Below are 13,466 nucleotides of genomic sequence, written 5' to 3'. Positions count from 1 at the left end.
AGTAATATTTAGGTGAATTAACCTATCAAATGTTAATTATTGGTCATATACAGTAGTTGAAGCAGCTCACCAAAGAAATTAGTGCAGCTATGGACACTTGATGCAGAGTTGGTGATTGTTGTTATTGTAAACAAATGCTCATTGAGTACCTACTGCCAAATATTAGATTTTTGGTACCTTTCATGTGTTATCCCTTTATTTATTTTGTTTTTGAAGATCTAACTGGCTTTATTAAACAATTCATGAATTGGGTAGCACCTCATTCAGCAAGCAGAGAGATACTCTGAGGAGTTATACAAAATGGGAGGCTTTTTAAAAAAAATAAAAGTTTTTAAAATTTATCTTTATTGTTGAAAGAATTACTGGTGTCCCCTTTTTTTCTCTATTGACCCCCTCTACCCCACCCCCATTCTCCCCCAGTCCCTCACCACATTATTATCTGTGTCCATGGGTTATGCATATGTGCATGTAAGTTTTTTAGTTAATATCTCCCCCCTCTCCCCACCTTCCCACCCCCCTTCCCTCTGAGATTCATCATTCAGTCGCTTATATTGTCAGTGATTCATCTTTATTATCTATAAAATGGAATTAATAAAAGTATATATTACCTACATAACTGAGTGGATTAAACAATATGTACTTCCTGGCATTGTTTTGCTAGTTAAATGAGATTATGAATCTAGAATATGTGAAATACAGCCTAATCATGCATATACTGGCAATTTCAAGTTTATAAAGATGAAGCCACAAATCTTGGAACATCATAAAGACTCAATAAATAGGAACTCTTTTTATCTTTGTCGTTATTATTACATAGCTCTACTAATGAGGTCTCTATCATCAGAAATTGCTCTATTTTTGGAAAAAGGCCCTAATATTCTGATATCATCAGGAAAATAATTTTAAGGACAATGAGCACTCAAAGTACTCACTTGCCAAATATTAGTCAGAGTTACTTTTCTTCAAAAGAACCTTGACAGTATTCTAGTCACCGATGTCCTCTTTCTTGTGCATAGCCATGAAAATTCAAGGACAGTGGTATACTGATATCAAGTCTCTAAGGAACTCTTGTGTTGTCTTATGCCAGCTCAATTCATGCAAAAGAAATCATATTTTTTCATCCTAGGTAATGTCAGGGGCTTAGCTGAGCTGTCCTGTGTTGAGATAGCTAATTAAAGCAACACGTCAAAATAAAAGTAACAGTGAAGCCTTTAGTTGCAGTGATAGTATAAGCAAGAGGCTAAACTGGAAAAACAACAACTCCTCCCTTTCCCATTTCCCCTATAAAAATTTGCACTAGTCAAGGGTCAAATGGATCAGCACAAGTGGAGATTTTTCTCACTGTTAAAGGAGCCCTGAACAAAAGGCTCCAGCAGTTTTACAGATCATGAGGTCAGGAACAAGATGAAGACTACGAGAGAGACTACGAGTGGAAAAGTCCTGAGTAGTAAGTCGGAGTGGGGAAAAATGTCTTCAAGGTTTCCTCTACCTTTCCCATAAAGAGGCCTCAGCAGAGACACCTGAAGAAGACTTCTGCCAAAGGCCTCAGATAAAGAGATCTAGGTGCCTTGGCTAAGAATGCAAATATGCACAAGAACATCACAGGCTAGAGGAGCTTGAGTCCTTGACTGCAACAGCTTATAGACATTTCACTGCGTTGTCTGTACACCATATCTGGCTTGCAGAGAGGAGCTTGCCCCCTTGAGTATTTCCGGATAAATCTTTTTTAATTGCTAATGGTCATACCTGAAAAATCACACAGGGATTTTGGCCACAAGCTAGACTCTTCAGATAAAAATATTCCAAACCATACCCGGCCAGCATGGCTCAGTGGTTGAGCATCGACCTATGATCCAGGAGATCACAGTTTGATTCCCTGTCAGGGCACAGGCCCGGGTTGTGGGCTCGATACCCAGCAGGGAGCATGCAGGAGGCAGCCGATCAATGACTCTCTCATCATTGATGTTTCTACCTCTCTCTCTCCCTCCCTTCCTCTCTCTGAAATCAGTAAAGACATAATTAAAAATATATATTCTAAACCATAGTAAAAAAATTGTTCATAGAGATGTGCATTGCAGCATGGTTTATAATAACAAAAAATTATAAGGATCCTAAATGTTTAACAGAGGAATAGGTAGTGAATTATGATTCATATATAGGATGAAGTTGTATGCAGGCACTTACAGCCAAGTTTATAAAGCTATGTTGATAATGTGTATTTATGTATGTTAATGAGTGGAAAATTTTACATGCAGTTGCATAGAAAAGTACATGAACTAAGTGTACTAACATATTCACAATTATTTTCCCTGGGTACTGTATTTCTTGGCAAGTTGTTTATTCTACTTTAATCTTTTCTTATTTTTTATTAGACTTATGTTTCTTTCATAATAGGAACAAAAACTTATTTTAAAAATAAGTAAACTATTTTAAAATAAATTAATATTAAATACTAAATATTATTTATTAAGCACTTATGATGTATACTTAACTAATGTGAAAATATGTATACATATGTATGTATTAAAAATCTTTTCATAAAATATAATTTAAAACTTGAAGATATATTAAATAGAATCCTCTAAAACTGTAATTCCATTATAAAGTTTTTCTAAGAGTTGCATGCATGATGTTTGTTGCAGCATTTAAATTTTGGAAAAAGTTTATATGCCCAACAATCATGGGCTAGTTAAAGAAAAACCTATGATACATTTCTACAATTAAAATATTATATAGTCATAAAAATCCTTACGATGTAACATTCTGTTGGAGAAGCTGGGACGTTGATATATAGCATCACCAAAAAAGACCAGGAGTTAATATTAAATGGTCAGCAGTGTTCATGTATGGGTGGCCAGGTTACAAGGTTTCTTTTTTATCACTTTTTAACTTTCTCAATGTTCTAGAATATGAAAAGATAAACTAAAGAAGGCTAGGATTTAAAATGAAGTTTCATACTTTAACTTGTTATATGTAATCATTCTGTAGGACTGGCCTTGTTGGAAGAAAAGCTGAAGTACAGCAGTGAGAAATACAAAAGGTACAAGGCGATGGCAGAGAGCCTGCATAAAGAACTGGTGGAGATGCTGGCTGATGATGGTATCTTCTTATATCCCTCCCATCCCACAGTGGCTCCCAAGCATCACGTTCCTCTGACAAGGCCTTTCAACTTTGCTTACACAGGTACCTAACTCTACTCCTTTACAATCTTTAATCTTAAAGGAATAGAGATATTTTCCAAGAGAAGTGTACTTTCCTTTTGCTGTTGGACAAGTTTTATACATGCATGTCCAAAAATGATGTTCAATTAAAAACAAATTGCAGAAAACAGTTGCTATTGTCATATGTGGAAGATAATTTCCTTAATACCTGCATTCTCCCCAAGAACCCTGCAAGTGAGTATGAGTATCACGTTTTACAGCACCGAGCTTCAGGGAGGTTCAGTGACTTGTCTCCAGTAACACCGCATGAACCGACTGAAGCCAAAGGCTGCCTTGGCTCTTCTGATAAATGGTAAAGCCAAGTCAGCTGTTTTCCCAGGATTTGTGGCTTCCCAGAAAATGCTAGTACAAAATATAATTCTCCAAGTTGATCATCTATTTGCCTAGCTATTATCACGTCTGAGTTTGATTCATTCTAGTATTCACCCAATTAATTTATTTCAGTTTCAACTGGTTTGGGAGCTGTGTCTGTACTGTGGTTATGTGAGATCTAAAGGCCCCTGGAAATGTACCGGGTCAGTTTCTATGGTTTCTATAAGGTCTCTTCCAGGGAACCACACTATATGCTTCCCTACTCTAGAAACCTATGGTCCACTTTAACTTGGAATTTGGAGATTGGTTTCTTTGAGTTCAAATACTTGACTCTTATTAGTTTCTACCTGTGTTTCCTGGTGCAAGACATTGAATGTTTCTGAATCTATTTCCTCCTCTAGGAATTCAGGGTAATTGCACTGTTGCTGTCAAGAGTAAATTATATAATGCATGTAAAGTACTTGGCATAGGGTTGTGGAGGATGAGGGGGAGAGGGTATCAAATAACAGTTTATATCCTTCATTTACTCATCTTCACTCTTAATTCTTGGCTTTGGTCACTCACTTCCAATTCCTTGAATCTTTGAAACAACTTTCTGCCTAAATTTTTATCACCTACCTACTTAAGTTCTGAAGACAGGAAACATAATTTTCTATAGGAAAGAACCTAAAGAGGAAGTTACCAGTTACAGCTTTTTGATTTGGTTTTGTTCTACTTTTGTTTTTATTTTTTATTTAATTTAGTTTTATAAACATTTACATGTCATTTATTAGCTTGCTCCCTAATTATTAATTACTAACACAAGAGATTAGTCTAGTCTTATGTTCCCAGAGATTAAAAAGAGCAACTTAGCCTGAATTTTAGCCCAAGACCAACTCATTTTTGAAAACCGAGTTCGTATCTCAACTCTGACTACTCCCATACTCAGCCTACAGTGAAAGACCCTTCTTTTGAGATTCTCTACCACTTTTTATCAAAATCGCAACTTTGTTGGTTTCTGAGAATATTTCTTCTTGTTTTATCAGAGATCTTTTTAACTTTGTGTCTTAACTCTCTGTCTAGATGGCATTCCTTGAGGAAAGAGGTTACTTTGCAAGGCTATTTTTTTTTTTTTTTGGTAGTTTGAGGTTTCTATGTGACATTCAGTTGGAGATGTCAAATACGAATTTGGTTATATAGGTCTGAAACGTGGGTCAGGTCATTTGCTCATAGGTGATAGCTGAAATCATGACTGGCCAAGATTCTCGAATAGATGTGTAATAGCATAACAACAGAAAAGGACAGACTTTGGCCACCCATATATTCCCCTCTCCCATATTTGCTCCTCCCAACAGCCTCAATAGGCAGGAGTCCCAGAAACCACCCACCCTTTTTTTTTTTTTTAATATTTTAAATTTTATTTTTGTTTAAAATGTTACAGATGTCCCTTTTTCTCCTCAATGACCCGTTCCACCCCGTCTCTTACCCCTCCCCAGTCCCTCTCCTCACCATTGTCCCTGTCTTTGGGTTGTGCATATCTGCATATAAATTCCTTGGATACTCTCTCCCTCTCCACCCACCCACCCTCCTCCATCCTTCTGACATTCATCAGTCTCATCTATGCTTCCATGTCATTGAATCTATTCTATTCATCAGTTTATTAAGTTCTTTAGATTCCACGTATAAGCGAGATCAAGTGATGTTTCTCTTTCCCTGCCTGGCTTGTTTCACTTAGCATAATTTTCTCCAGGTCCATCCATACTGTCCCAGAGGGTACGAGATTATCCTTCTTTACAGCTGCATAGTATTCCATGGTGTAAATGTCCCACAGCTTTTTTATCCACTCATCCACTTGGGCTGTTGGGCACTTGGGCTGTTTCCAGGTCTTAGCTATTATAAACTGTGCTGCTATGAACATCGGGGTGCATATATTCTTTCTGATTAGTGTTTCAGGATTCTTAGGATATATTCCTAGGAACGGAATCACTGGGTCAAACGGCAGCTCCATTTTTAAGTTTTTGAGGAACCTCCATACTGTTTTCCATAGTGGCTGCCCCAGTCTGCATTCCCACCAGCAGTGTCCTAGGGTTCCCCTTTCTCCACACCCTCCCCAGCACATGTCGTTTGTTGATTTGTTGATGGCAGCCATTCTGACAGGTGTGAAGTGATAACTCATTGTGGTTTTAATTTGCATCTCTCTGATGATTAGCAACGTTGAACGTTTTCTCATATGTCTCTTGGCCATCTGTATGTCCTCTTTGGAGAAGTGTCTATTCAGGTCCTTTGCCCATTTCTTAACTGGGTTGTTTGTCTTCCTCTTGCTGAGTAATATGAGTTCTTTGTACACTTTGGAAATTAGCCCCTTATCAGATTCATCCTTGGCAAATATGTTTTCCCAGACTGTGGGGTTCCTTTGTATTTTGAGGCTGTTTTCTTTTGCTGTGCAGAAGATTTTAGTTTGATGTAGTCCCATATGTTTATTTTTTCTTTTGTTTCTCTTGCCCTAGGAGATGTATCAGTGAAAATTCCACTACATGGGATGTCTGTGACTTTACTGCCTATGATTTCTTCCAGGATTTTTATGGTTTTGTGACTTACATTTAAGTCTTTTATCCATTTTGAGTTTATTTTTGTGTATGGTGAAAGTTGGTGATCTGGTTTCATTTTTTTGCATGTATCTGTCCAATTTTCCCAGCACCACTTATTGAAGAGACTGTCTTTACTCCATTGGATACTCTTGCCTCCTTTGTCAAATATTAACTGACCATAATGGCGTGGGTCTGTTTCTGCGGTCTCTGTTCTGTTCCACAGATCTATATGCCTGTTGTACCAGTACCAGGACATTTTGATTACAATGGCTTTGTAATAGTTTGAAATCCAGTAATGTGATCCTTCCCACTCTGTTCTTTTTTCTCAATATGGCTGCAGCTATTCGGGGTCTTTTTTGTTCCATATAAATTTTCGAAATGTTTCTTCTATGTCTGTGAAATATGCTGTTGGTATTTTAATAGGAATTGCATTGAATTTATAAATCGCTTTGGGTGGTATGGTCATTTTAATGATATTAATTCTTCCAATCCATGAGCATGGTATATTCTTCCACCTGTTTAAATCTTCCTCTATTTCTTTTTTCAGTGTCACATAGTTTTCCAAGTACAGTCTTTTACATCCTTGGTTAAGTTTATTCCTAGGTATCTTATTTATTTAGTTGCAATGGTAAATGGTTTTGTTTTTTTAGTCTCTCTCTCTAAAAGTTCATTGTTGGTGTATAAGAATGCCATTGATTTCCAGATGTTGATTTTGTATCCAGCTACCTTGCTAAATTCGTTTATCAAATCTAGTAGTACTTTGATGGAGTCTTTAGGGTTTTCTATGTACAATATCATGTCATCTGCAAACAATGACAGTTTTACTTCCTTCTTTCCAATTTGGATACCTTTTTATGTTTTCTTCCTGTCTGATGGCTGTGGTGAGGACTTCCATTACTATGTTGAATAAGAGTGGTGAAAGTGGACATCCCTGTCTTGTTCCTGTTTTTAATGGAAATGGTTTGTTTTTGCCCATTGAGTATGATGTTGGCTGTAGGTCTGTCATATATGGCCTTTATTATGTTGAGGTATGATCCCTCTATTCCCACTTTGCTGAGAGTTTTTATCAGAAATGGGTGCTGGATCTTGTTGAATGCTTTTTCTGCATCTATTGATATGATCATATGATTTTTGTCCTTTGTTTTGCTTATGTTAAGTATCACACTTATTGATTTGTGGATGTTGTACCAGCCTTGCATCCCCGGAATAAATCCCACTTGGTCATGATGTATGATCTTTTTAATGTATTGCTGGATCCGGTTTGCTAGTATTTTAGTGAGGATTTTAGCATCTATGTTCATCAGGGATATTGGCCTGTAATTTTCTTTCTTTGTAGTGTCCTTATCTGGTTTGGGGATTAGTATGATTCTGGCCTCACAAAAAGAGTTTGGGAGTTTTCCCTCCTCTTGAAAACCTCCCACTCTTGACAGTGCAAATGGCCTTGCCTATTTAATCTCATTGGCCTCCCTATCAACAAAGACAGCTAAGGAGAGCTGGTGCTGCATAGTGTATCCCAGTCTTTTCCAATCATGTGCATTCATGATGTTACAAATGTTGGAGAAACAGTACATCCTACAGGACCTTTCAGAAGCAGGTAGCAAACCCCACTTGCTTACCTAAACACTTGCTCCCAGCCCTTCTGGCAAAATGTCCAAGAAGAAAATAAGGGGATGTGGGAGGAATGTGTTTTATTGATGAGGCACAGCAGCAGCCTGCTGTCCTTCTAATGATTATTGGTATTCATACATAGATCTGTTCAACTAAGGAATTCAAGCTCAGAAGGAACTCCTCTTTAATAATACACATCACAGTCCCACAAAGTGTATATACACACATACATAATAAGTGGAATAGAATTCAGAGTACAAACATATTTATGTTCAATTGATTTACATATTTATGTTCAAGACAATTTCATAGGGAAATAACAGGCTTTTCAATAAATAGTGCTGCAGTAACTGGATGTCTACATGCAAAAGAATTAAATCAGACCCATATCACACACCATTTACAAAAAATTTAAAGTGGATCACAGACCTAAATGTAAAAACTAAAACTATAATAGATTTTGAAGAAAACAGAAGAGTAAGTCTTTGTGACCCTGGGTTTGGGAAAGATTTCTTAGATTCAGCACCAAAAGTACTGGCAGTACAAGAAAAAACTGGTAAGTTGAACTTCACGAAAACTAAACACTTTTCTATTTAAAAGACACCTTCAAGAAAGTAAAAAATTCACAGACTAGGAGAAATTGTTTGCAAATTATGCATCCACTAAGTGATTTATATTCCAACTACATGAAGAACCCTTGCAACTCAATAATGAGACTAAAGCTCAATTTAAATATGGACAGGAGATTTCAATAGGTATATTAACAAAGAAAACATTCAAATAGCCAAAAAGTGCATGAAAAGATGCTCAACATTATTGGTCATTAAGGAAATGCATATTTATTTTTTGTTTTAAAAGTATTAAAAATGTCCCCTTTTCCCCTCCTCATTGATCCCCTCCACCCTGCCCCACCCCAGGCCTTCACCACACTATTGTCTGTGTCCATGGGTTATGCATATATGCATATAAGTTCTTAGGTTAATATCTCCCCACTCCCCCACCCCCTACCCACCCCTGCCTTCCCTCTGAGAGTCCTCAGTCTGGTCCATGCTTCTATGTCTCTGGATCCATTTTGTTCATCAGTTTATTTTGTTCCATTAGATTCCACATATGAGTGAGATCATGTGATACTTGTCTTCTTCTGAATGGCTTATTTTGCTTAGCATAATACTCTTCAAGTCCCACCATGCTGTCTCAAAGGGTAAGGGATCCTTTTTTATTCCATCGTGCAGATGTCTGAGAAGATGCTTAATATAATTTCAATCTACTTGACTTTGTAGAGACTTGTTTTTTGTCCTAACATGTGGTCTGATTTGAGAATGTCCCATGTGCACTTGAGGAGAATGTATATTCTGCAGCTTTGGGGTGAAATGTTCTGTAAATATATTTGATCTAGCGCATCATTTAGAGTCACTGTTTCCTTGTTGTTGATTTTTTTGTCTGGAATATCTGTCCAGTACATTCAGTGGGGTATTAAAGTCCCCTACTATGATTGAATTGCTGTCCATCTCTCCCTTAAAGTCCTCCAGAAGTGTTTTTTTCCCCCCAGCCTATGTGAGTCTTTTGTTCTGAGGAGTTTCACTTGTAGACAGCATATATTTGGGTCTTGTTTTCTTATCCATTCAGCTACTCTATGTCTTTTGATTGGATCATTTAATCCATTTATATTTAGGGTTATTATTGATAGATACTTATCTATTGCCATTTTATTTCTCTATGCCTATGTTTCTCATCCTATTTCAACTTCTGGTTACAGCAGTCCCTTTAAGAGTTCTTGCAATGCTGGTTTGGTGGTGATAAACTCCATTAGCCTTTTTTTGTCTGGGAAGCTCTTTATTTCACCATCTATTTTGAATGATAGCCTTGCTGGATAGAGAAGTCTTGGTTTCAGATTCTTGCTTTGCATTACCTTGAATACTTCATGCCATTCCCTTCTGGCCTATAGAGTTTCTGGTGAGAAATCAGCTGACAGCCTTCTGGGAGCTCCTTTGTAGGTAACAGCTTGCTTTTCTCTTGTGGCCTTTAGAATCTCTCTTTGTCTTGAATTCTTGGCATTTTAATTATGATGTGTCTGGGTTTGAGCCTCTTTGGGTTCTTCTTGCTTGGGACTCTGTGTGTCTTCTGAATTTGTGCGACTTCTTCCTTCACCAGGGTAGGGAAGTTTTCTGCCATTATTTCTTCCAACTGGTTCTCTAACTCTTGCTTACTTTATCTCTTCTGGCATTCCTATGATGCGAATATTGTTATATTTCATTACTCCACAGCTCCCTTAGACTGTCCTCCTGTTTTTTAATTGTTTTCTCTTTTTGGCTCTCTGATTGAGTGTTTTTTTTCCTACCATGCCTTTTAATTCACTGATCGAATCCTCAGCTTACTGTAGTCTGCTGTTCATTCCTTCCAATGTTTTTTTTTTTTTTTTTTCTACTATGTCGTTCTTAATTTCCTTCATAGTTTCCATTTCTCTTCTCATGCTGTTGAGCATCCTTATGATCAGTATTCTGAACTCTATATCTGATAGATTGCTTATCTCCATTTCATTTAGCTCTTGTTCTGGATAATTCTTTTGTTCTTTCACTTGGGTCTAATTTTTTGTTTGTTTGTTTGTTTTTGTCTTCCCATTTTCGCTGCCTATTTGGCTTTGTTTCTATGTATTAGGTAGATCTGGTAGGACTCCCAGTCTTTTGTATGGTTTCTGGTGTAGGCCAATGTCAGACACTGTTTGTGACTGGCCTTGAGTGCCCTGATTGAAGCTTTCCACACTCCACAGCTTGTGGTTCCCTCTGCTGTGGCTGGGTGCATTTGGAAAGGACCAAGATATTCACCAAGGTCTGCTTTTCCAAGTCCTGGGTCCACAAGAAAATAAGGCAAAGACTCAAAGCACCCAGAGGCTGATTGTTATTCAGTATCTTAATGAGCTTCAGGTTGTAGAAATTCCACAGGGTGGGGCGACTGATTGTTATTCAGTCTCTTAATTAGCCTCATGCTGTAGAAACTCCACAGGGTGGGGCGAGAGGTTTTCCAACAGGGTGGGGCAAATGCTTCCCCCCCCCCCCCAGGCAAAAGCTGCTTGGACTGTAAATGTCTGCCGAAGAAAGATGTCCTCTGCAGTACTGGGGAATGACTCAGCACAGGAATCCAGAGGGGTGCCCTCTGTGCTCTATCTCCAGAGCCCACAACCCTAGATTCTCCTCACACAGCTCCACTCTGCCCTCCCTCTTCTGGAGCCCCAGGTGAGTGGCTGCAGATGAAACTTTGTGCCTTGGCCCTTTAAGAGGGTGCCTGCATTTCCAGGCACCTCTCTCTGGCAGACAGAAACCCTGCTGCTTTTAACAGCCAGATGTTTTGTGGGCCCCTTTCTTAGTTCTGGTGCTCTGGGCTGAGAAGCCCAGCTTGGGGTTTAGACCCCAGAGTTCTCAGTGGGAACCCCCCCACACACACAGCTGAGATAGCCCTCCAGACCTTCTGGGGCTGCCTGTGGGAGCCCAGCCAGCCCCCTCAGGCCTCTATACTTCCTACCAGTCTCTATGTGGTTTCCACTTTTCCTCCTTGGTTATGAGGGTGCTATCCAGGTAGTCTTCAGTTGATTATTCAAGATAATTTTTCTATATTTTAGTTGTAATTCCAGTTTGGTCCTGGGAGAGTGTCAGTATAGCTTCTACTCAATCTGCTGTCATCTTGGAATCTCAAGGAAATGCATCTTTAAAACCTCAACGAGATATATGCACACCCACTAGAAGAACTATAATAAAAAATAATTGTTAATAAAGATGTGGAGAAATTGGAGCCTTAATACATTGCTGATGAACATATTACAAAAATGGTACAGCTTTTTTGGAAAACAGTTGGGCATTTCCCTTAAAATATTAAAAATTAATGTACCATATGACTCATGTCAATTTCACTACCAGGTAAATACTCAAAAATAAAAACATGTCCATACAGAGACTTGCCCAAAAATGCTTAACACAGCATAATTAATAATAGCCAAAAGGTATTAACCCAACTGGACATCAACTAGCGAAACCTGTAATCAAAATTTTATATACCCATTCAGTAGACATACTCTTTGGCAATAAGAAAGAACCACTTAGATGAACCTTGAAAACATTATGCTAAGTAAAAGAAGGCCAGATACAAAAAGACTACATGTCATATGATTCCGTTTATAGTAAATGTCCAGAGTAGTCAATCCATAGAGATAAAACATAGATTACTGGTTTCTAGAGGATTAGGGAAAAGGGAATGGAGAGTAACTTCTAACTTTTATGTAGTTTCTCTTTGGGGTGATGAAGATATTCTAAACACAGAATGTGGGGATGGCTACATAATTTTATAATTTATTACCATTAATTTATACATTTAAAACAGGAAATCTTATGCAAGTTATACTGCTGTAATGCTCTGTAAAAACATGAATGAGGTAATGATTTTCAATTTATAAATCTAAACTACCACAAAATTATATTACAAATGTTCATAAATTTTAAAAATTCATAATGCAAGAAGATATTGTCCCATATTAGCATTTACTCTAATTTTTCTGAAAATGGTACAGAGGGCAGGTTAGGAGTAGCATGCCAGAAAACAGCTCTAGCTCTTATTCACATTTTCTGGATACAGATCCTGATTTGAGCTTTTACTAGCCCAGTAATTGTAGGTATGTTATCTAACTTCTCTGTTCTTTCATTATTTTACCTGTAAAATAGGAATAATTAATAGTTTCTATCTCATGAATTTTGTTGTGATCATTCAAATGTTTCATTCACATCAAATCCCTAGATGAGTTCAGCAGATAGTAAACTCTATGTTTGTAACTATTATCATCGTTACACAATTGAGGGGAGAAAATAAGTTTTCTAGAACAGATCTTGACTTCTCACATTATTCTTGTTTGTTTCATTCAGGTATCTTCAGTGCCCTGGGTTTGCCTGTGACCCAGTGCCCACTGGGTCTGAATGCCAAAGGACTTCCTCTAGGTATCCAGGTCGTGGCTGGACCCTTTAATGATCACCTGACGCTGGCTGTGGCTCAGTACTTAGAGAAAAGTTTTGGGGGCTGGGTCTGTCCTGGAAAGTTGTAGTATGAGTGTGTATGTGTGTTTCTACAGGTTCGGTGAGAGCAAGTACCAGCAAGCAAGTAAAGAAAAAACAATTGCAAAATTATCACTTGTTCAGTTATTCTTTCTCCTCTTCTTTCCTTCACTAACTGTTGACTTTAATAAAATGGTAATATTTGATTCCTGCCCTCAGTTTGCTGGAGAAGATGGGCATGTAAATGAATAAGTGCAATAAAGTGTTCTGTATGCTGTGATGGTGTCTTTTTTAAGTACAATAGGGTATCACAAAAGGGAATATACAGTTTTAATTAGGGAATCATAAGCAACTTCATAGAGGAGATGATTCTTAAACTAAGAATTGAAAGACAGTTATGTGTTTGCCAGGCAGACCATGAAGTAAGGTAATTCCACTTAAGAGCTATAGTGACAAAGACAAGACATGGGAACTATTTAGTGAATTCATGTAAGTATAAGTTAGTATGAACAGTGAGGAACTGGAGAAGAGTATGGAAGCAGATGAAAATGCAATAAGAAAAGCTCCTCCAATATCATCAAAAAAGTGTATGTCATAGTTCTGTCCACTAAGAGAGTCTAGAAACAAGGACAGCTTAGTACAAATAATCACATATAACCCATATCTTCATTTTCAAATACTTTTTCCAATAAAAAAGAACCAGGGCTTCTTGAAGAAAAAGCTGCTGA

The 13,466-nt window shown here is 37.7% G+C and overlaps 1 protein-coding gene across 2 annotated transcripts in view; it reads left to right on the top strand.

Annotated features, from left to right (window-relative positions):
• The window catches only part of FAAH2 (fatty acid amide hydrolase 2), an 84,849-nt gene extending 71,829 nt beyond the window's left edge, over positions 1-13,020 (top strand). The window contains exons 10-12 of one of the 2 annotated variants that reach the window (XM_081124888.1): positions 2,989-3,183; positions 12,613-12,684; positions 12,816-13,020. In XM_081124888.1, coding sequence (XP_080981014.1) covers positions 2,989-3,183; positions 12,613-12,684; positions 12,816-12,913 — 365 coding nt within the window. In that variant the 3' untranslated portion in view covers positions 12,914-13,020. Of the gene's footprint in view, positions 1-2,988; positions 3,184-12,612 lie in introns of both variants that reach the window. The other variant, XM_081124887.1, reaches the window with a different exon arrangement.
• Positions 13,021-13,466: the final 446 nt, after the last annotated feature.

This window comes from Miniopterus schreibersii, assembly GCF_964146895.1.
Source record: "Miniopterus schreibersii genome assembly, chromosome: X".
Classification (NCBI taxonomy): Eukaryota; Metazoa; Chordata; class Mammalia; order Chiroptera; family Miniopteridae; genus Miniopterus; species Miniopterus schreibersii.
Note: the sequence above shows the minus strand (reverse complement) of the source record. Positions and strands in the feature narration are given on the sequence as shown.